Raw genomic sequence first — 25,717 nt, forward strand, 5'->3', positions numbered from 1 at the left:
CATTATCATCATCATCATCATCATCAATGAACATGTGAAGAATAGCTGGAATAAATAATCCCTCCCACAGACATTGAGTCATACCAAAGTGGGACCCACATACACTTGGTGGCACAAAGGTTCAGCTGGAACTGTTCATGTTGTCGCAGCTGGGTGGAAGCCCTAAACTGTTCACTGCTTGCAACTGGCTTTTGCGTTTTTCTTTTCTCCTATGTCCTCATCAAAGTAGATAGTATTTGTTCCACAACTGTGTTACTTAAACAAAGTATATACAAACATTTCTCATTAGTCACACATTCTCTCATCGATAACGCGGGTCTAAAAGTTATTGTCGAAGAAATCAGCGATTGAATGTAACTCAGAACGTTAAAATGAATGGATGCATCTAACTTGTATACAGACTTGAAATACGATTTATAAACAACAAACACATTTTAAATTGTTTCATTTGTAAAGGTGATATGGTCGGCTGACATGAACTAAACTTTTTAAGCAACGTAATCGCATAAAAAACAAACAAAAATCAGGAAATACATTACAGTTACCGGTAGGCTTAATTTGACTTAATTCTCGTGCATCTTAATATATTTCTTTTACAAAACAATACTCTCAAGAGTTAGTTTAACTTACCTAACTATTGCTTAATTTTATCTTTTTTTTTAGCATTTAATGCCCATCTGAAAAGCCGCCACACCCAGTTTGGTCGTGGTAAACATGACTCGGCAGAGTTAATTTGTTAGGCTTAATGCAAGGTTTGGATAGGTTAGCATAATGAGACGTGAGTTACATGGGGAGTCCAGGATTACACTTAGTTAAAGGGAATAACTTGTCTAAAAGGGAGGAAACAGATTTCACCCATCTGCTTCCAAGATTTGGATCCTAACGCTGATGCTCGGTTCGTACCAGGCAAGGCTTGACTCATTAAACAGTGTAAGAAGTCACCGAACCTGGTTAGCTGCTGTGACAAGAAAACCGGCCGAAAATATCTGCTTGATGAATTGACACACATGAATACATAGCGTCAGCTGGAAAAGAAACTTTACAGGAAACATAAAGTTTTGTTTGAGGATTGTCTTATTACTTTTTCTTGTTACTGCAACATTAACTCAAGACGGTAAGCTAATTATGCTGGGTATTATTGGTAATTATGGGTTGTGTAATAATTTCTTGATGGCTGTTCTAAACAATGTTTTTTTGTGTAATTGCCTTATAAGGATACAAAAAAATGTATGTTTAATTAATGACTAGTAACTTTATTCAAAAAGTACATTTTACGTGAAAAACAAAAGCAACGAATACAGTAAATACGCGCAAAGAAGCAGACAACACTGTAGCGTAGACTGAATTTTACAGTCATATTTTGTTCATCCAAATCTTGAGCGCGGTAAGTCTTTTTTAAACAAACATTTTTCTATGAGCCTGTTTTCTGAGCAGCAATGTGTCTTTGTAACAGTAACCAAAACGTCTCTTGTGATTACTGTTAGTGGCTAGATCATAGTGGGTAATTCTCTTCTCAGTTTCATTACTGTGTGCCCACTCACTTCCTGGATTTCAGGTTGAAAAAGAACTAAACTATAATGTTTCATAGTGAGTTACTCTAAATGTAACATCGTGTATTCTGATTTTTGTATTGCATGTGTTTCCTATATGGGAAAGGTTGTGGGCTGGTAGAGTTAATCAGTAGATGGCAAATTCTTTCGTTCAGCGTTAACTAGCGCTGTATATAAATTTGGTTTTCTCCAACATCTTTACATTTTTCACATTCAAACATAATTATGCCAATGTAGTCTGGTTTATTTAAAAACATTTCTAACAGGGTTTACAGAAGCTCAACATAAGGAATCAGCAGCTCTGGCACAGGAGGTTTCACTAGTTTGGAGGTATTAGCTATGTGTATATCAGATACAACAACTGTTCCCAGTTATCTGTCTCCTATAACTTTGATCTGGAGCCTGGATCTTACGTCCAGAAAAGAAATATACATCATATTGTGCAATGTTGCTTTTTCAAAAACACTTTTCTGTAGTTTTATGTTAATAATAGATACGGTCTGGTGGTATGTAAAATGGGTTTATTTTTTATTTTTAGTGCATATTTCATAATGTCAGATATTCTGTTGTTTGTGTGTGTGTGTGTGTGTGTGTTGGGATGTGTATTACTGCCTTGTGTACTAAAAATGTTGCCATTCTCTGTTCTGTGTAGAAATGGCTCAATGGTTTTAGTAGTGACTAATGCTTCAAAGCTGCACATTGTAGGAGTCACCACTATCATAGCAACCGGTAAATACACTGTATGAGATTGACCAAGTGTTTCCACTATGGAGGAAAACACAATAGTGTGTGGCTGGTTACTAAGTTCTTAGTGAAGACCAGATGAGTATTGTTGGTCAACAGTAACATATTCTATGTTTGATTTTTTTTTAAATAAGCAGCTGATGTTCATTGTGTATCAAATGTGACTTAAGTATGTTAAACTGTTTTTGTCTGTAATGTTGTCCCTTTTTTCTTTGTTATGAAGACTTGGACCTGTCTGATGCCCTTGATAATGTAGGTCAGTGACATTCTTTGTTTAACTTTCAGATTTGGTTTGTTTAAAGATAAACTCATTCTTTATTTTTTGCTAAGCAAATCATATATTTTAATATGGTTATTCTATTTTCTTGTTCAATTTCTTAATGGGAAGGAAATGTATTCATTGTCAGTAACCTGAGCTGACCCAGTCCCAACCCTGAACACAAGTCAAACCAAATTAATGTAATTTGGTCATATGGGGGCTTATACTCTATATCTGTGTTATTAGGTGTGGACCTATTGCCATGCATGCAAACAATGATGAACATTATTTTTGACCATTATACTGACCAAATATTTTTTGACCATTTTCAACACAAAAAATAGTCCCCTTAACTTTGATCTTGTTTGTTGACCACAGTGAGCAGTTGTTTTAGGAAATTAAATGCGCCTGAAAAATACATTTTTGGCTCAATAAAGATTCAGTATGACTCAGACTTCCGACTCAGTAGGAACTAGTTGGTTCAAAGCTAAAGGTTACAAACAGAGGAGAGGAGTCAGAAAGTGGTGAGATATGTACACATTGTTGGTTTATGTTTGTTTGTTTGTGGATTTGTTGACATCAAATAAAAAGTAAATAATAGCAGATTTATCCTAATGATTGACAAATACACTCAAAACTCTTTAGCTAGTAAATCATGCCGTTTGTGCGCTGATGTATTGACAATCTATTGTAGAGTTTGTGGTGTAATGATTGTTGCTATATGTGGTGTTCATTTTGTATAGGTGGTGGAACCTTTGTTGAGACTGACTTGTTAGATGTTAGTGGTGGGGACTACAAGCCTGACAGCTCAGGAAGAGGAAAAGGTAGGACATAAAAGTAACCGTTAAGATGTCTCCATTGGCTTTTAATTCCTCTGCTGTTGCCCTTTTTTTCCTTTGCGTGTCCTTTATAACTGTTTCATCACACATTACTTGCATTCTTCATACTACATGGTTTCTTAAAGTAAAAAAAGACCTGTTTATTAATTTGAAAAGGACACTGTACTTATCTCCTGGTGCAACTGATCTCAAAAATGTTCCTTAAGCGGTTTTTCTGTTAACCCTGCAATTCAACTTTATTTATATAGCAACAATTCACATCAAAGCTATTTCAAGGTACTTAACATAATAAAGTCAAGATTATAAAGATATGTAGAGAAAACCCAACAAATCCCCCTTGAGCAAGCCCCAGGCAACAGTTGAGAGGCAAAACTCCCTTTTAACAGTAGAAACCTCCAGCAGAACCAGGCTCAGGGTGGGCGGCCATCTGCCTTGACCGGTACACACAATACAAATTGCTGATTGCCTGGGTCAGGTTTTTAGTCAATGGGAAGCTGGAGTGGATGCTATCTTACATGAGGTTGGAGTTGGGTATAGCAATGTGAATTGATTGACTATTGACAGAACACATCTATTGCTGGTAATACTAAGTTGTGCAGTGTTAACTGGAAAACAAGGTCACCCTGTCCTAGTGTACAATCAAAAAATAGTATGCGTTCATGGTACATTTAAAGGAATTTTATTTATTTTTTGTCTTTTCGGCTTATCTGTTGAGTTCAAGGTCACCTCAGCAGATCATTGTCCGCATGTTGATTTGGCACAGATTTTACACTGGATGCCCTTCCTGACACAACCATCCCCAATTTCTACTGAGCTTGGACTGGCACTGCACAGCTGGGGATGGGAATGGGCTGTAAGGGTTTCAGTGTCTTGCCCAGAGACACTTCGACATATAGCCGGGACCAGAAAAGGCTGTGGAAAACTTGACTTTTTTGTAACAGTTCTGCATAGTGTAGAAACGTACTGAAGATCAATTGTCATCATATGACTGAGCTTTGTCAGAAGATTTGCAAAATTAAAGATATGAAGATGCAGTATAGAGCTTTTATCAGATGTACAGAAAGTACACAGAGCTTCAGAAAGAGGTCTGAGTTTGACACTGGATCATGGTCCTTGTGTAAATAAGTTATTTATTTATTTATTTATTTATTTTTTCCTGCAGTGGATCCGACCCTGAAACCTAAGAAACCAAGCTCTGGAGATTCAGGTATGTCCTTTTTCCACAAATCCCTAGTGCTTTCAGGCCGATGGATAGTTTGGCTGTAATATGTTGAGAGATTGTATTGTTGTAATGTGGGTGAACCAGCTATTATTTAATTTAAAATGATAAAGGAACAAATATGGCCATTCCCTGACACTAAAGTCTCTTTTTTATTTTATTTTTTTGTTTATTTAGTAATGTAGTTTGACTGTAACTGTCTTAGAAATATGATGTGTATAGCATAGTTTGGTCAGTTCTTTAAGTGTGCTTGCGCATTACAGGTGGCTTTGGATTAGACCTGGATGACGCCTTGGGTACAGGTAAAGCTGCTGGAAGCTGATGGAACATGGTTCTAATCTCTGACAAGTGTGGATTTTCAAGGACAATGATGCATTTATGTTTGCTTCCAACAACCATAAGTTGTTTTTTTTTCTCTACCACGTCCAAAACCAGAAATACAAGATCATTCTACCATATCATGGATTAAATAGTTTGTATGTGCTAATATATGCTGTTAATGTTTTGATGTCTAGTTAACTACAGTAGCTAAGTACTTGCCACTTACATGAAAGTTATTTCTAAGATCAGGGATATAAAATAAAAAAAGCCATGTTCATGATAATATATCAGACTGAGGGCTAAAATCTAACATTTCTTCTCTGATGGATTTAGAGACATTTACACTAACATTTACAACCTCAACCAAACCAAAGATATGTTGCATTCATCAACCACTTAATTCAGTCATTACTTAAAAAATATTTCTCTTTAAATGTTAAACTGAGCCAGTCCTTTGAAGACTAAAAAATAAAGCATACATCTAATCTGTCTATTGTGTACGACTCGGAAACCCAGAATCCATTTGAAATTTGCAGTTTACGTACACAGTTATCACAGATATAATACAACAAATTTTCCCCTACAACCACACTGATCAAGTGTTCAGCATTAAAGTTAAAAATTTGATGTCCGTGCACAGTGATGAGCTGAAACTAATCAGAATAAATCAATCTACAACAGGAAGTAAAACAGAGGAATAAAAAATTAGAAAAACATAACCTGAGCACCATCCTAATGAGGCTGATAATAAGATGATGATAATGGAACAGATACGTAAATTGGCAGCATGCTTTCTTGTTTCTGTCTGTAATGTTGTCCTTTTTGTCTTTCTTATGAAGGCTTGGACCTGTCTGATCCCCTTGATAATGTAGGTCAGTGACATTCTTTGTTTAACTTTCAGATTTGGTTTGTTTAAAGATAAACTCATTCTTTATTTTTTGCTAAGCAAATCATATATTTTAATATGGTTATTCTATTTTCTTGTTCAATTTCTTAATGGGAAGGAAATGTATTCATTGTCAGTAACCTGAGCTGACCCAGTCCCAACCCTGAACACAAGTCAAACCAAATTAATGTAATTTGGTAATGTGGGGGCTTATACTCTATATCTGTGTTATTAGGTGTGGACCTATTGCCATGCATGCAAACAATGATAAACATTATTTTTGACTATTATACTCACAAAAAATAGTCCCCTTAATTTTGATCTTGTTTGTTAACCACAGTAACCACAGTTGTTTTAGGAAATGAAATGCACCTCACATACACATTTTTGGCTCAGTAAAGATTTAGTATGATTCAGACTTCCGACTCAGTAGGAACTAGTTGGCTCAAAGCTAAAGGTTACAAACAAAGGAGTGGAGTCAGAAAGTGCTGAGATATGTACACATTGCTGGTTTATGTTTGTTTCTTTGTTTGTTTGTGGATTTGTTGACATCAAATAAAAAGTAAATAATAGCAGATTTAGCCTAATGATTGACAAATACACTCAAAACTGTTTAGCTAGTAAATCATGCCGTTTGTGCACTGATGTATTGACAATGTATTGTAGAGTTTGTGGTGTAATGATTGTTGCTATATGTGGTGTTCATTTTGTATAGGTGGTGGAACCTTTGATGAGGCTGACTTTTTAGATGTTAGTGGTGGGGACTACAAGCCTGACAGCTCAGGAAGAGGAAAAGGTAGGACATAAAAGTAACCGTTAAGATGTCTCCATTGGCTTTTAATTCCTCTGCTGTTGCCCTTTTTTTTCCTTTGTACGTCCTTTATAACTGTTTCATCACACATTACTTGCATTCTTCATACTACATGGCACTACATGGTTTCTTAAAGTAAAAATGAGCTGTTTATTAATTTGAAAAGGACACTTTACTTATCTCCTGGTGCAACTGTTCTCAAAAATGTTCCTTAAGCGGTTTTTCTGTTAACCCTGCAATTCAACTTTATTTATATAGCAACAATTCACATCAAAGCTATTTCAAGGTACTTAAGATAATAAAGTCAAGACTATAAAGATATGTAGAGAAAACCCAACAAATCCCCCTTGAACAAGCGCCAGGCAACAGTTGAGAGGCAAAACTCCCTTTAACAGAAGAAACCTCCAGCAGAACCAGGCTCAGGGTGGGCGGCCATCTGCCTTGAGCAGTACACACAATACAAATTGCTGATTGCCTGGGTCAGGTGTTTAGTCAATGGGAAGCTGGAGTGGATGCTATCTTACATGAGGGTGGAGTTGGGTATAGCAATGTGAATTGATTGACTATTGACAGAACACATCTAATGCTGGTAATACTAAGTTGTGCAGTGTTAATTGGAAAACAAGGTCACCCTGTCCTAGTGTACAATCAAAAATAGTAAGTGTCCATGGTACAATTAAAGGAATTTTATTTATTTTTTGTCCTTTCGGCTTAGGGTCACCACAGCAGATCATTGTCCGCATGTTGATTTGGCACAGATTTTACACTGGATGCCCTTCCTGACACAACCATCCCCAATTTCTACTGAGCTTGGACTGGCACTGCACAGCTGGGGATAGGAATGGGCTGTAAGGGTTTCAGTGTCTTGCCCAGAGAAACTTTGACATATATATAGCCAGGACCAGGGCCAGGGATCGAACCACTGACCACTGTGGTCTGTAGATGACTGCCTTTACCAACTGAGTTACAGCCTCCCCTGCTACATGTAAAGGAATAATGATACTAAACTAAAACACATATGCTGGCTTTTGAAGATTGTGTCTATGAGTATGTAATATTGTTCAGTAAGAGCATGGAAGGAATTAGTTGTCCATCTACCAAATAAAAAAAGGAATAAAAATAGACAGGCATCCAGTGTAATTAGAAGCGTTTTTTTACATCTAAGGTTGTGTGATGTCATTCATTAAAAAGCAGCTTAAAAAACCTGTGTATAACTGAGACCCACTGCACACAGAAAGAAAGTTCAGTGGCGACAGTTAGACTGAGGTGTAGTGTCTGTTTGTGCTTAAAGAGGAAAACCAGAAAAAAACAAAAAAAATCAAAAGTCTAAATTGACTTTTTCTTTCTTTTGAATCCAGGCCATTCAACAGACTCCGGTTATGATCATCAGGGTATGTGTTTGTTCCTGTGTATACTTTTATTTTGTTGTTAATTATTGTTAAACTGTTTTGGTTTTTAAAGAATAGTGGAAAAGCTACATTAATAGCAAACCTACACTAATGTTGTTTCTGCCCTGGGCAACGACAGTCTGCTGACTGTTATGAATGTCTTATTTTGCAGACACACTCAAAACTGCAGGGAGGTTTGGTTGAACTTCATAGCATGTCTTTATGGCTGTTAGCAAAACAAAAAAACAAATAGGAACTGTGTGACAGATCTACAGAATTAACTTTTCCTAATGAGTTTAGTTACTTAGTCTAGTTACTTTAGTGGCCAAATGATCCGAACCAACTCTTAATATATTGCACTCCAGTATGACTCCGCTAACCACTTTGATCTTAATAATAAACACATAGTAAAAGTATCACTTTTCCAACTGTTTCAACCTAAAAACTGAGAAACTCTAACCTTGGCCACTGTATTGAGTTGCATTAAATTGTACAGGTGTACTTAATGTTGTTCCTGACTGATGTATATGTCCAGGTCTTTAGGCAAGCCATTGGGACTTTATACAGTGTCTTCATTGTAAACCTTGTGCTAACAGTGCTAAGGATCATAAAGAATCACTGCATGGTTTAATGATTACAGTGCATCCAGAAAGTATTCCCAGCGCTTAACTTTTTCCACATTTGGTTATGTTATAGCCTTATGCCAAAATGGATCAAATTCATTATTTTTCTCAAAATCCTACAAACAATACCCCATAACAACAACATGAAAGAAGCTTGTTTAAAATCTTTGCAAATTTGTTAAAAAAATAAATAAATGAAAAAACTCACATGTACATAAGCATTCACAGGCTTTACCATGACACTCAAAATTGAGTGCATCCTGTTTCATCTGATCATCCTTGAGATGTTTCTACAACTCAAGTGACCTATGGGAAATTCATATGATTGGAAATCATTTGAAAAAGCATACACCTATGTACATAAGGTCCCACAGTTAACAGTGCATATCAGAGCACAAACCAAGTCATGAAGTCCAAGGAATTGCGTGTAGACCTCCTAGACCAGATTGTATTGAGGCACAGATCTGGTGAAGGGTACAGAAAAAAGGTCCAAATAAGCACCACCAGGACTTTTCCTACCACTGTTTGGCTGCCTGGCCAAACCAAGAGATCAAGAGAGAAGGGCCTTAGTCAAGAAAGTGACCAAGAACCTGATGGTCACTCTGAAAGAGCTCCAGCATTTCTTTGTGGAGAGAGGAGGACCTTCCAGACGGACAAACATCTCTGCAGCACTCCACCAATCAGGTCTCTATTCTAGAGTGGCAAGAAGGAATCCACTCCTCAGTAAAAGGCACGTGACAGCCAGCCTGAAGTACTCTCAGGCCATGAGAAACAAAATTGTTGGGTCTGATGAAACAAAGATTGGGCTCTTAAGCCCAAATGCCGTGTCATGTCTGGACCAGGTACCGCTGACCAACTGTCCAATACCATCCCTACAGTAAAGCATGGTGGTGACAGCATCATGCTGTGGGGATGTTTTTCAGCGGCAGAAACTGGAAGACTAGTCACGATCGAGGGAAAGATGAATGCAGCAATGTACAGAGACATCCTTGGTGAAACTTGTTCCAGAGCCTTTTGGACCTCAAACTGGACGGGAGCGAAGGTTTAACTTTCAACGGGACAACAACCCTAAGCACACAGCCAAGGTAACAAAGGAGTGACTATGGGATAACTCTGTAAATGATCTTGAGTGGCGCAGCCAGAGCCAGATTTGAACCCAATTAAACATCTCTGGAGAGATCTGAAAATAGCTGCACACAGACATCCCCATCCAACCTGGTGGAGCTTGAGAGGCACTACAAATAATAGAAGAAACTGACCCAAAAACTGTGCCAAGCTTGAGGCTATAATTGGTGCTAAATGTGCTTCAACAAAGTATTAAGCAAAGGCTGTGAATACATATGATTTTTTTTGTTTGTTTTGTTTTTTTTTATAAATTTGTAAAGATTTCAAACAAGATTTCATATTGTCATTATGGGGTATTGTTTGTACAATTTTGGAGAAAAAACTATTTTGATCATTTTGGAATAAGGCTGTAGCATAACAAAATGTGGAAAAAGTTAAGCGCTGTAAATACTTTCTGAATGCACTGTATATTATAGTTTAAAAAATGTCTGACCATCACTAACAGTACAGACTTAGTTGTCCTCTGTATCCCTCTCAGGTGGTGGCGATCAGCCTCAAGGTAAACTGATCTTTTGCTCTCTTCCTTTTTTGTTCTGTGCTCCTCTGCTTGTACACCAAGTTTTGTGTTTACTCACTGTGGAACTGATCTATTCTTTATCTGTCGTTGGAAAGGTCCTCTTTCCTGTAAAAAAGCAAGCTTTGCTGAGTCCCTCTGTTTTTCTTTTAAACAGCTGTAATTGTCTTGGTGTTTCATTTATCTACATGGGTTTACTTTGCTATGAAAGCACTGGCTTGATTCATATTAGTCAGACTTTATTTGTATTGTCATAAGAATTTTCTGCAAGATTACTCATTTCAGTTACATCTAGTTAATTTGACCTGAAAAAAGTGTTGTTGTTGAACATGACATGACACTTGGCTTTCAACCTAGTATAATCTTTATATTGGTACCCCTGTTCTGGGATTGCCAGGCTAAAACCCTGCTACGATTGTGTGTCATTGCATATCCAGACCTTCCATGGGACCAGATGCTGAAGATGTTAAATGCTAGATTGAAAGAGGAATTCTATATGTGGATATCCAACTTAAAGCCAATTTTAACACCTCGGTTTGTGAGAGTCAGGGATCTGCTACAAGCTATGCCATAAGCTGTTGTATACTATAACCATTAATGGTGTAATTGGTTCTCAGGTCTTAAGCAACCAGAGGTTTGGTTCAGTATTTGGTTTAGTGACTGCTAGAATTGGTCTTGAAATTTACGGTTGTTTAGCAAATACAGGTTACTAAAGGTGAGTAAAAAAACAGGTTAGTAAAGAATCAAAACATGAAGCTACTGGTCCTACCAACCTGCCTGATGTTTTGTTGTTGCTTTTTGTTGCTCTGTTCTTTTCTCTCTTCACTTTCCACTCACCCCAACCGTTCAAGGCAGATGGCCATCCACCCTGAGCCTGGTTCTGCTGGAGGTTTTTTCTGTTAAAGGGAGTTTTTCCTCTCCACTGTTGCCTATGGCTTGCTCCAGGGGGAATTGTTGGGTTCTCTTTATATATCTTTATAATCTTGACTTTATTCTGTAAATTGCCCTGAGATGACTTTGTTGTGAATTGGCGCTATATAAATAAAGTTGAGTTGAATTGAATTAAAAGAGTCATGTTTTGTCCTATTGTCCTAGACAGAGCCAGAAGTATGTGATCAACACGTTAATTTCTTAAAACTTTTGGAAGAAAGGTTTGCACAGGTTATTTGGAATTTAGAATTTGTGTGCACTTACTAAAACATTGTCAAAGGAACTCGCCAGGATCTGTAGGGAACTCGCAGAGATCTACGGTACAGAAGAAGGTAACCCAGGCTGCAGACTTAACACCAAAAAGGAATTGTTTCTAGCCACATGTCTTATAAGTCTGCAGCCCGGGTTACCTTGTTCTTCTGTGCCGTAGATCTCTGTTGTTGTCCAAAACTATTAAAAATATATCAGACAGGCATACCTCTTTGCATAACATGTTTCTTTAATCCAAAATGTTTAGTCTAAATAAATATTTGTCCGTAGGCTGATAGGGTGGTTAATTTACATGTACAGCAGTCTGGCGTAAGCCAGTCAATAACCAGTTACCAAATCAATAAATGTGCAAAATGTCTAGTGGAATTAAAGCAATTCAAAGCCTTTGATAATTGCATGCTTTGGAATAAAGAAACCCAGTCACCCAGTGGAGCAGTGTGTCTGGCCAAGATCCTTTAACGGTTACTGGACACAAACGGAGGTCTACAGCATGAAGACCTCATGTAAGTAAGCATGTAAGTTGTACTGCAATAATTCCATCATCTTTGCTTCTGTGAAAAGTAAAGTATTTGTTGGTACATGGCTGTTTTCTGCCTTAGTCCCAACACCTCTGAGCCTATATAGTCAGCAACTGTCTGCACACATTCTCAAAATAAGCATTCTCATTCTCAGCACTGTGCTGACACATGCAACATGTGGAGACAGTTGCTAGATAAACGTGGCTTTAGGATATTACATTGGAGGATAGGTTGTCCTGTTGGCACAAATAACTATTCTACAGTTATTTGAAGCATATTTCTTCTCATATTTTTTGAGGCATATTTCTTTATGGTGGTTTCCTTACATATGTTTGGTATGGGTCATTGTTGCATTGACTGCTGTGTAAGAAAGCCCCAATGCACAATGAATAAATCTCTCCTGTCAGCATTCAGTGAACAATGTTTGATTTAAAATCCATGCAAGGCTAGAGAACCAACTGATGATTGATTCCAAAACCCTTGTTTGATACTATCAGTATGACTCAGTGTGTCCTATCTACGAAACCTAATATTGATCCTAGAGGGACTGATGAAATTAGAGATAATATACACATAAAATCACTTAGACTAGAGATTATTGTTTATTTCTAATTTATGCAAATATATTTGCATAACGTTCAGTAGTGCAGATCTGCTAATAATGAAGACCTGTAGAGCTACATCATTGTCATCTCTATCACAGTGTCAGTGTGGAACAAAGATCTTCTTTGATATTTTTGCAATGACTAGTAATTATACAATAAGGTTATCTAATATAGAAAGCACTGTAGCTTGATTGGTGAGGAGGTACTTTAAGTGAAGATGGATAAATTTGTATACATAATATAGCAGACAACAGATAATAAAATTCTGTGCATCGTATGTGATATATATATATATATATATATATGTATAGATAGATAGATACAAAGACCAATAATGGCAAAACAGTCATAGTATTAATAGTAGTGTAATAGTGACATAAAATAATTAAATTATAGAATGCAATGTAAAATAGTGTTAGCTATGTTACTACTGCTACTAATGTTAACACACTTCATGATTTAAACATACTGTATGTGAGGTCTGTGACATGTGACAGTAAAACACCTGGTGATGTGCAAGCTTCAAAGAATTAAATCTATTTGTGGGCTATCATATTAAATATACAAAATTGTATTACAAATAGCTGGCACAATTCAACCCTGTGTGAATAAAATCAGGAACACTGCATCACCCCTTCAGTTGTCTGTGTGCTGGAAAAAAGAGCACTGTCCACACACTCGCCATTTTCCATCAGAATGTGATGCTGAAGTCTTTTAATGTGCTGGTAACGCCATGTGATATGCTTATGACTCATTGTGTTTTTTTAGTCCTGCCAGACAACACAACAATCAATTATTCTTGAAGTCAGGCTGTGTGCTTTCTCTGCCCCGGCCTACTGTACCCTGGTGGCTGGGTGTATTTCTAATTTTAATGCAGTGTTCTTGGCCTGTTCTCATTTGGCTTGTTTTAACTCTTCTGTTTTGTTAGAACTAGAGCTGGTATTATTTTACAGAATGTCTCGGATTTATTCTTTAGTTAATTTGATTGATTTGCATTTTCACTTTTTTCTTAACCCGCTTTTGCTTGGCAAGTTTATTTAATGTCATTAAAAAACTGAGGTTATTACAGTTCTCAGGTTAGTAACGGGGACTCTATTATTTTTCCAAAAATGTAAATAAACTGGAAGTGGCGTTCTAGAAATTTTAAAGAATCTCATTTAACCTGGAAAAATAGTTTAAAAATGTACAAAAAAGCTCTCCCTGATGCCAGAACAGCATATTATTCATCATTAATAGAAAAAAACAAGAACAACCCCCGGTTTCTGTTCAGCACTGTAGCCAGGCTGACTACGAGCCATAGTTCTGTTGAGCCTAATATTCCCTTAACTCTGAGCAGCAATGACTTCATGACTTTCTTTATGAATAAAATTGTAGCTATTAGAGAAAGTATTCATCAGATCCTCCCCGAAAATATTACAGATAGATCTTCACATACTGCAGTACTATAACGATCGGTTAGGCCCCACTCCCTCTTAGACTGCTTTTTACCCATAGATCTCTCTGAGCTAACTTCACTTATTACCTCATCTAAACCAACAACCTGTCTGCTAGACCCTATTCCAACTAGACTGCTCAAGGAAGCTTTACCCTTAATAGATACGTTCGTATTAGATATCATCAAACTATCTTTAGAAACAGGCTATGTACCACAGGCCTATAAGGTAGCTGTAATTAAACCACTACTTAAAAAACCCTGTCTTAATCCAGGTGTTTTAGCCAATTACAGACCAATATCTAATCTCCCCTTTATTTCTAAAATCCTTGAAAAAGTAGTCGCAAACAATGATGTGACCACCTTTACAGGAATAATTTGTATAAAGACTTTCAGTCAGGATTTAGAGTTCATCATAGTACAGAAACAGGTTGTGGCAATGTTCCGTAGGTACGGACTTGTGCGCATAAAAGGATTCATCATTAACATGAACAAATTTAAGTCTATCAGATAGATAAGATTTAAAACAAACTAGTGCACAAACTTTAATCCCAATTTATTGTTCCAGTCTCTGTAATAAAATGTTGTGATCAATGGTATCGAATGCAGCACTAAGATCTAATAGAACAAATATAGAATATAGTTGTTCTGGCATCACGGAGAGCTTTTTTGTACATTTTTAAATCCCCCATTTGTTCATGTTAATGATGAATCCTCCATGCACACAAAGGTTAGCTATGGCGTTCAACAAGGCTCTGTGTTAGGACCAATACTTTTTACTTTATATATGTCTCCTTTAGGCAACATTATTAGAAAGCACTCCGTACATTTCCACTGCTATGCTGATGATACCCAGCTATATTTATCTATGGAACCAGATCAAAATAATCAGTTAATAAAGCTTCAAGCATGCTTACAAGACGAGTGATGCCGAAAAACTGGTGCATGCATTTGTTACCTCTAGGTTGGACTACTGTAATTTCCTACTTTCAGGATGCCCCAGTGACTCCCTGAAGAGCCTGCAATTAATCCAAAATGCTGCAGCAAGAGTGCTGACTGAAACTAGCAAAATGGTCAGGATCCATCATATATAGAAGTCCTCATAGCACCATATCATCCCAGTTTTTTTTTTTTTTTAGAATTTTTTTGGAAATATTTTGTATACAAGTGACAAATGAAAGTAGGAATACATTTTACAAGATTTTTTAAAACTGTCAAATGAGATCAAGATTTTTGCTTGCCTTGTTCCTCACTTTTAAGTCGCTTTGGATAAAAACATCTGCTAATTGACTAAATGTAAATGTTTTGCTTGTACCTTAATAGCTTAGCTTGTAGATGAGTGATTTTCAGTGTGTTGAAGTTGAAGGATAAACATAATGCCTCCAAAACAGTCATCGTTCAAGACAATTAATTTCACACCATGTACAGAAATAGCCCCAAATGTTGTTACTTTAGGCACACAGTGTAATATGCACATGAAAACACATATACTAAAAATAATATCTCCACTAATATAAATTCAACATCTGAACCACTTTTGCTATTAGGGGCAATGGGTAGACAGAATCAATCCCAGTTGCCATTGAGCAAAACTCAGAGTACACCCTAAATAGGTCACCAACCTACAGAGCATCCAGAAAGTGCTCCCAGCACTTAACTTTTTCCACATTTTGTTATGCCTTAATCCAAAATGTATTAAATTCATTATTTTCCTCAAAATTTTACAAACAATACCTCATAATGACAGTGTAAAAGAAGCTTGTTTGAAATCTTTGTAAATTTCTTAAAAATAAAAAACACATGTACATAAGAATTCCGCCTTTGCTTAATACTTTGTTGAATGACCTTAAGCAACAATTACAGCCTCAATTCTTTTTAAGTATAGTACTACAAGCTTGACACAGTTTTTCCAATTGTTCTTTGCATTACCACTCAAGCTGCATTAGTTTAGATGGGGAGCATCGGTGCACAGCCATCTAGTCAGCCATCAATCCTGACTAGTCTCCCAGTTCCAGCCACAAAAAAAATCCCCCCAGGTTGATGCTGCCACCACCATGCAGGGATGGTATGGGCCAGGTGGTGAGCGGTGCCTGGTTTCCTCCAGACATGAGTGGCCAAGAGCTCAATCTTTGTTTTATCGGACCAGGGAATTTAGTTTCTCAGGGTATGAGAGTCCTTCAGGCGGGTTGTCATGTGCTTTTTACTGAGGAGTGGATTCGTCTGGCCACTCTACCATAGAGGCCTAACTGGTGGAGTGCTGCAGAGATGGTTGTCCATCTGGAAGGTTCTCCTCTCTCCAAAGACTCTTTTAGAGTGACCATTGGGCCATTCTGGGTCACCTGCCTGACTAAGACCTGTCTCTCTTGATTGCTCAGTTTGGCCAAGCAGCCAAACTATGGTAGGGAAAGTCCTGGTGGTTCCAAACTTCCTCCATTTAGGGATTATGGAAGCCACTGGGCTCATTGGGACCTTCAATACTGTAGAAATATTTATGTAACCTTCCCAAGATCTGTGTCTTGATGCAATCCTGTCACAGAGGTCTAAAGATAATTCCTTGGACTTCATGGCTTGGTTTGTGCTCTGACATGCACTGTTAACTTTGTGATCTTTTATAGCCAGGTGTATGCTTTTCCAAATAGTAAATGGTAAATGGTCTGCACTTATACAGGGCGTTTCTACCTATTGGCACTCAAAGAGCTGTACACTGCTTCTTATTCACCCATTCACACTCACAAACACACACACTCACTCATATTCTCAAGTCAAGTCAAGTCAAGTCAAGTCAAGTGGCTTTTATTGTCATTTCTACTATACACAGTGGTACACAGTACACAGTAGAAACGAGATAACGTTCCTCCAAGAACCAAGGTGCTACAAACAACACAAGCTATAATAAAGTGCATCGAGTGCAACCAAGTGCAAACAGTGCAGACGAAAAAACAGTAAAGACGGACAGTGTAGACAGACAACACAAGTAACACAGGACAGGACACAAGACACAAGACCCAAGACAGTGCCGACCAGTAAACCTACTGTATACTATTTTACAGTACAGTACAGTTCAGTTAAGTGTGCTAGGGGTGTTTAAAAAAAAGAGCAGCATGTAAACGGTATAGTGCATTTAAATGTCCAGCATGTAAAAAAAGTGCAATTGCATTGGAATGTGCAAAAAAAAACAGCAGGTAAACAGTGTAGTGCAGTAAATGTAGAATGATAAAAGTAAATAAATAATAAATAAGTGGTGGTGGAATGAGATGAGTAGTGAGTGATGAGAATGTGCTGAGTTCGGTTTGCAGTGTGTTTAAGTTCTATTTCAGTTCTTTGTGTTGAGGAGCCTGATGGCTTGTGGGAAAAAACTGTTGCATAGTCTGGATGTGGTGGCCCGAATGCTTCGGAACCTCTTTCCTGATGGCAGGAGTGTGAAGAGTGTGTGTGATGGGTGTGTGGGGTCGTCCACAATGCTGTTGGCTTTGCGGATGCAGCGTGTGGTGTAAATGTGCATGATAGAGGGCAGAGAGACTCCGATGATCTTCTCAGCTGTCCTCACTATCCTCTGTAGGGTCTTGCGATCCGCGACGGTGCAGTTCCCAAACCAGGCAGTGATGCAGCTGCTCAGGATGCTCTCAATGGTCCCTCTGTAGAACATGGTCAGGATGGGGGGAGGGAGATGGGCTTTCCTCAGCCTTCTCAGGAAGTAGAGACGCTGCTGGGCCTTCTTGGTGATGGAGCTAGTGTTGACTGACCAGGTGAGGTTGTCCGCCAGATGAACACCAAGGAATTTGGTGCTCTTGACTATCCACTGAGGATCCATCGATGATCAATGGAGAATGGTCACCCTGTGCTCTCCTGAAGTCCACAACCATCTCTTTAGTCTCTTTAGTTCTGGTGGGGGAGCTGCTATGCAGCTGGCCCACGACCCACCAGGAGCAACTAAATTGGTGTTCAGTATCTTGCTCAAAGACACTTTGACATGTGACCAGAGAAGCCAGGGATCAAACCAACAACTGCAGGATTGGTGGTTGACCGCTCTATCTTCCTGTGCCACAGTTTCCGCAATTTCCAACTGTAATCAACTGAATTTCCCGATCTTGAACTTGCGGGATAAGCCGAATTTACAAAAAAGACTCCAACTGAGTTGTAGAAACATCTCAAGGATGATCAGTAGAAACAGGATGCACCAGAGCTCAATTTTGAGTGTCGTGGCAAAGGCCATGAATATTTATGTACATGTGATTTGTCTTTCATTTTAATAAATTTGCAAAGATTTCAAACAGACGTCCATGTTGTCATTATGGGGCATTGTTTGTAGAATTTTGAAGAAAATAATGAATTTGATCCATTTTGTAATAAGATGTAACATAACAAAACGTGAAAAACGTTAGGTGCATACTTTTTAGATGCAGTATAATCATCAAACCGTGCAGTGATTCTTCCTGAGCCTTCTTTCAAAGGGCCTCAGTATTTTTAAATTTGCATGAAAGGATGATGGATTGACAGTACCATAGAGCATACATATTGAATAATAGTAAGTATAGCCTGACACCTTGTGGTAAAGAGTTGGCTAACTGGCTGGCTTAATGGGGTTTGTTTTTTATTTAGAAATCTGCTCAAAATCTTTGCATTCATTGCTCTGTTGTTTTTAATTTCCAGTTTTCAGTGATCTCCTCAGGACCAATTAAATGCCCTCTTTTCGCCCAGAAAACATGTCTCTGACGTTTAATACAATGCAGAACTTTATTCAGCTTCCAGTCAACCGTGGTTTGTGTTGTTAAAAAAAGACTTACTCTCTGGGTCAATTTCCTGTCTGCTTCATTTAACCCATAAACTAAAGCCTTACTTTAAAACTGTCAAATGAGAATACACTTAGTTTTCTATGATTTATTTATTAATAAAATCTTTATACAGCTGAGTGATTATTTAAAAAGATTGTACTTTTACTCAGAACTTTGTGTTTGTATACTATACACACTGATAGTGTTTTGTTTTGCTTTCTGAATAGTGATAAGAAGGATTTTTTTCATCTAAAATACCAAATTGTAATTTAAATGTACACAAGTTATTTGTTGTGAGATTGCCTAGGATCTATATTTTTTAAGTGTGTCTTAAAACATTAGTCGGGTGAACTAGGTCCTACCTGCTATATTCAATCTTGCTGTCCATTTTTGCATTATTAAGGAAATAGCTCACAAAAGAAGGAATATCTCACAAAGTCTTTAGTTTAAATACCTAGTCTTTTTCCCTGTTAGGTTAAAAGATAGTAATAAAAATCTTAATGTCACAAATTACTTGAAGCTGTTTAGCTGTTTTTTTGCTTTTTACTTACACGGGAGGCATATTTTGCTGTGATCTCCTAAAAGAATGTAGGAGAAATAATTTGATCAAATAAAACCTGTTTCAGTGTTTGGGCACCTGACTGTTTTATGACCCACTTGGAAAAATCATCACTATCAACATCCCATCCTTTAAGGTGTTTGACCCATTTGCTTCATGTTGTGTTTATCTTAGGTTTGCACACTGCAAAATTGTTTTTTTTTTTTTGTAATATTAGTCCTTCATCCTCTTTTCTTGAAATTGCACTGCTGAAATGCTATAATGAGTCAACCTTGCAGCTGTAAATAGTGCATTTAGAACATGTGTATGGATCCCTTCTGACTTTGGCTTTAGGCTTGATTCTGCAGTGTGCTTTTAATTTTCAGCATCAACAATCATTAAGTTTGAGGTTTATTTTGGTATCATTTTGCATTCAAATATGAGTGTCAGTTTTACAGTCATACATATCAAGGTTTATCAAGGTCTTTTTGATATTTACAGTATCCCTTCAGATTAGATTAGAATCTTTTTTATAACAATAGGATGTCCAATTAGAAAACAGAAACTGTGTTTTGTTCATGCCTTGGACTGCTTAAGTGAACCAAGTGACCTGCTCAAATTGCATTTAATTAGTCATGGCCATTACCCAGCTCATGCAGCATCATGCAGCCAGCTTTAAAAAACAGATCCAACATCACATATACAGCATATAAAATAATACCTTGTAAGTTCAGTAAAAATGCTTGGTGGCAAGTTATTACAGTGGCTTCATAAAGAGATGTTCTAATGACCCAGTTTATCTCTTGAGGATGAGGAAATTCAGAAACAGTAGGACAGGATGCCTCAAGTCGGTGTGCTAAACACAATATTAGTTGCAAACTGCCAACTAGGAAAAGGGGGAGGGGCCCATTATCCAGAGATGATGATAGTTTCTGAAATGTAGTTCAGGAGCAGATAAATCAAGTAGAAAGTTGGGAAAGTAAATGAGGCTTTAGATTTTATGGTGAGAAGACAAAGATTATGTATGTGTTTGTGATCAAATACAAGCTACGGCACTAAAATATGTAAAGGCACAGTGTGTATTTTATCAATATGTAATGAGTCAGAAGAAATGCATTTAGGTTTATGTCAGCTTCACAATAAACAAATAAAAGAGCCCAGTAACAATATTCATAATGGTAAACATGGACAACATAACAGCTCTCCAGATGTGAAGTGATCTCAGGCAATGGTTGCTGTATAAAAACCCTTCACCTCCATGTGAGCAGATGGGTTTTTTAAGTTCTTTTATGATATAAAAAAGTATGTATCTTGGTATAATTGACTGCATTGAAGTGCCACAACAGAAGGCAAAACAACATTTAAAAGAAGCTGGTTTAGGTTGAACCTAAATCAGCTAGCAAGGAGGTAAAATGTGGTTTGTGGGTTTTGTGAACTGTACTGCAACCAGAGCTTAAGATGGCTACACTTTTTTAAAATGGAAGAATGGGGCATAGAGGATAAGTTTAAATGGCTTGTTACATGTTGCATTCAACATGACTGTGTACATGTCTAAATGTTACAGCCTAGACATTACATCTGTATTGCCCATTTCCTGTATTTAGGGAATACATTACTCTAAATCAGATCAAAAGCAAAAAGTAACTTACTTCAGGAACAGCTAAGGAAGGAAAGGCTAGGCCAGGTAAAGGAAAAAATGGGAAGGCCCAAGCATAATTTGCTACTTTAAGTAGAATAGTACATTATAAATGTTCTGGTGCCTGTGTGAACAGCACCAGCCAGTGGGGGTAGGCCTGTTATCTCTCTCACAGACATTGTTCAACTCAATTCAATGGAATATAAACCTATTGAGGAAGCAATAAAAGTAATAGTTCCTTTCCAGAAGACCAGAGTACAACTATCAGACGAAGCGTGGGTGGCTAACTCAAATGTCATTTCACTTAGATGACGTTTGACTTGGCAGAGTCAGAAAGAATTCACATAATCTGGAGATAGAAGTGTAAAGGCACTGGCAACACTCCTGGATCCTAGATTAAAAAACACTAGGGTTCTAGAACTAGGGAAGAGCAAATGAGACAGTGAAGAGTGTAATAAGTAAATGTGCTAATGTCATGAAAAAGGCCAGATGTTTTTTTTCAGGCAGGTGCCCAGCCTTCATCAGCTTGGTCCCACAGCTGAATCAGGATCTGAACCTTCTGGTAAAACTATTAGCTGGAAAGTCTCATAACCTTATTGAGACTTCATTTTACCGTAGCGCCGACTCTCTCTGTCATTTCTCTTCTGTTTACAAAGCTTTATTTTGTCCTCAAGATTTTTAATGCAAACTAACCTGGTCATGCCAACCATTCATTGACAGGTTTTGGCAATCACCTAATTAGGGATATGTAGAGAAAACTGGTTGGGAGTGATTGTGAAGTGGAGAGAAAAAAGAAAGGAGCAACATGAATGTTGATGGTGAATGTAGATTAATAAACAAAAATTGAAATTTAAATTAGACAATAAAATGTGCAAAAACTATTTGAGCCTGAATACTTTGTGAAGCAACTGATTATCAACCTGCCGATTGACTGTTGATTGGAGACTAACTAACTTCTCTACACAAGAATTACTATTTGAGACGTGACATACGCTTGTATTACACAAGCACCTGCTCTTCTAAAACATAAGCAGCTAACGTTAACTAATTCCACTAGTTTAGCAGTCAGCTGTTAGCAATGGCTTCTCTGTCTCTCCTTCCCTCACGTGCTCGGTGTGTCTCATGTTCAGTTTTTCCTCTGCCTCCTTTACTGATAATGGTATATGTGACATGTTTAAGGTTTTTGGAGCGTTGGAAGCGAGGCTCATGGAATTGGAAGCATGGCTGAGGCACCATGGAAAATAATCCAGCTAGTCAGAACCCTGTAACTGATGCAGGCTGACCTAGCATAGCCCCTGTTAGCTTTCAGTTCCCGAGCAGCCGGGAAGCAAGTCCAGCTGGGTGACGATTTGTAAGAAATCTAATGCCAAACAGATGCCAGAGATTCACCACCAATCGCTTCACAGACTGTGTCTGCACCCCAACCAACTAAATGACATAAACCACAAAAGGAGTTCATCATGATAACCTAATAAAAGTTACGACTACTCCTCCACAGAACTAAACTCCAAAACTCTTAAATGTGGATTATTAAATATCTGATCTCTCTTCTAAATCTCTGTTAGTAATTGACTTAATAAGCGATCATCAATTCTATTTATTCTGTTTTACAATTATGTAGATGCTGACAGTAACTGCCTCAGCACTGCGTTTAATTCATTATTAGATTCAATTGGTTCTTCCCAAAATGTAAATAAACCCACTCACTGTTTTAGTCACACCTTAGACCTTGTCCCTTACGTATGGCATTCCTCATAATTCTTTTCTGTCTGACCATTTTCTAATAACATTTGAATTTACAAGAATGGACTATACAACAGTTAGGAAAAAATTCTACTACAGCAGATGTAGAAATTTAGACAGGAACATATTCGGGCGACTGTGGTACAGGAAGGTAGAGCGATTGTCCACCAATCTCACAGTTGTTGGTTCCATCCCCGGTCCTCCGGTCACATGTCGAAGTGTCCTTGAGCAAGACACTGAACCCCAACTTAGTTGCTCCCGGTGAGTGTTGGCCAGCTGCATAGCAGCTCCCCCATTGGTGTATGAGTGTGTGTGTGATTGTGAGTGTGAATGGGTGAATAAGAAGCAGTGTAAAGCGCTTTGAGTGCCAATAGGTAGAAAAGCGCCATAAAAGTGCAGACCTTAACCAGTACCACTACTTAACCACTACTTAAAAAACCCTGTCTTGACGCAGGTGTTTTAGCATTTACAGACCAATATCTAATCTTCCCTTTATTTCTAAAATCCTTGAAAAAGTAGTCGGAATAATTTGTATGAAGACTTTCAGACTGTCAGGATTTAGAGTTCATCATAGTACAGAAACAGGTTGTGGCAATGTTCCATAGGTACGGACTTTGTGTGCATGAAAGGATTCATCATTAACATGAACAAATTTAAGTCTATCAGATAGATAAGATTTAAAACAACCTAGTGCAGATCCTTTAATCCCAGTTTCATGTTCCAGTCTGAAATAAAATGTTTTGATCAATGGTATTGACTGCAGCACTAAGATCAACAGAACAAATATAAAGTATAGTTGTTCTGGCATCACTGAGAGCTTTTTTGTAAATTTTTAAACTTTTTCCAGGCTACATGAGATTTTTCTAAATTTCTGGAATGCCACTAACTTTCATGTTGCCTGTTTTAAGTTGCGTTTTTGCAAACTATACCATGGAGACCGCCTCTTCTGGTCTTGTGCTGCCTTCTTTTTCAGGGGGGCAACACTATCGACTGTTGAACGTAGTGAGGCGTAGTGAGGCAAGACTATATACACCTTTATAGTCTTGACTTTATTTTGTAAAGTGCCCTATAATTACGTTGTTGTGAATTAGCAGTATTTAAATAAAGTTGAATGGAATTGAACCTTTAGAACGCCAAGTAAGTTCACAAATGATGTTTAGAAATGACAGTGAGTATGAGCAGGGCAGCAGGGCTGGCTATAAAGGTCTATTCTATTGCACAACACTTGACCTAGCGCTTATTTTCCTAGTTGAATGACCAGTTGAACAAATAGATGAGCAGATAGATAGAGCTTTTCACTGTGCCATCAAAACCAGTTTGGAATGTGTTTAGGAAAGAGTCCTTGTGACAAACCATTCCTGTATGACACAACTGCGGCATAACGTTTTCTGATCTCTGTTTAAATAATTAAAATTACTGGATTTGCTGAAAATTGAAGACACTAAAAATGTCAGGTAAGTGGCTAAATGTAACGTATATTAGATAGATTAGAAAATGTAAAAAGAAATGTGATTAGTATAATCAGATTTCTTTAAGTTCTATTGAAGAGTAAAATGTGCTTCGGCTTGCTGGTTGACCTTCTCTGCTTGGGTTAAGTAAGTTCCATAAAGAGAACAAACTGCTTTGAACAACTTTAAACCTTGGGAGCAGCATTGTCATTCTCTTGGCATTTCTCCTTATGTTTTTAAATCAAGAGCACAGCATAGTCACAAGGTCTCACAAATTATGGGAGTAGAGTAGTAGTAGCAAAATTATTTGTACGTGTACAGGGATTTGTGCGGGTGTACTCAGACTTGTGTGTCATTTGTGTGTCTGTACACAAAGCTGTAACTGTAAATAGAATTTGTCTGTGTGTAAAATATTGTGCAAATGTATCCACTTAAAAAACTAAATGTAAATGTGTAATTATCTGAGAAAACACTTAGGTTTTAACTAAAAGTGCTGGAAAGCCTCAAAATTGGCAGTGTTTTTACGGTTGGATTTTTGCTACTCTTCTGCCGTCTGCAAGATTTGTGTGTGTGTAAAGCTGTTTGTCGGTATTAGAAGATTGGGCTCATAAGTGTTCACCCCTTATGAGCCCATTAAGAGCTATTTACAAATGCATTAAGATAAATAGTTTCACACTCGTTACTAAGCAGACATTAATACTGAATTTAAACTCACAACACTGATAAAACACAAACTTGAACACTGAAACACTGAAGTTGAATACACTATATATAACTATATATAACTATATATATAACTATATATAGTTTTATATATATATATATATATATATATATATATATATATATATATATATATATATATATATATATATACAAAACTATATATATACAAAACTATATATATATAACTATATAACTATATATATATAACTATATATATATAACTATATATATATATATATATATAACTATATATATATATATATATATATATATATATATTAACAATAGAATTATTTATCAGATTTGCAGCAATTAATAATGGGATGATGATGACCACCTCTGGCAGATTGAGGAGGGGGGACTTTCTTAAGCAGGAAGCATGTAGTAAATGCGAGCAATAGAATGAGGCACTGGTACAGTGTTTGACCTAACATTAGATTAAGTAATTTTGCTCAGATTTTTATTTGTTCAAAGGAAAAAAGATAAGACAAATTGAAGTCAACAGAATCTAGGTATGTTACATTATGATTTGGACTGTTTATGTAGAAGTCAAGAAGCAGAGCCCCATAAAGGGTGTTTAAAATTAGGGCAAAATGCTGGTCATACTGGGCTACTGTTAAACTCAGGACTCAGCACATTACAGTATGTTTGTTTAAAGTTGTGCACATTTCATTGATTATATTTGAGCATTTTCTTTGCCACCATCTACATGAGGCTTATTAGACAAAACAAACACATACACACACACACACACAAACACACACATACACACACACACACAAAGAGTTAAGTGACACTACAATCAAAGCACTGATCCCTG

The 25,717-nt window shown here is 37.3% G+C and overlaps 1 protein-coding gene across 18 annotated transcripts in view; it reads left to right on the forward strand.

The window, feature by feature from the left end:
* The window catches only part of cd99 (CD99 molecule), a 180,197-nt gene that overhangs the window by 37,660 nt on the left and 116,820 nt on the right, over nt 1–25,717 (forward strand). For 15 of the 18 annotated variants that reach the window (XM_067493015.1, XM_067493014.1, XM_067493011.1 and 12 more), the window contains one exon: nt 2,518–2,550. In XM_067493015.1, the coding sequence (XP_067349116.1) occupies nt 2,518–2,550 (33 nt within the window). The other 3 variants (XM_067493012.1, XM_067493013.1, XM_067493019.1) reach the window with 3 other exon arrangements.

The sequence above is a fragment of the Channa argus genome, chromosome 23 (assembly GCF_033026475.1).
Source record: "Channa argus isolate prfri chromosome 23, Channa argus male v1.0, whole genome shotgun sequence".
NCBI classification, from domain to species: Eukaryota; Metazoa; Chordata; class Actinopteri; order Anabantiformes; family Channidae; genus Channa; species Channa argus.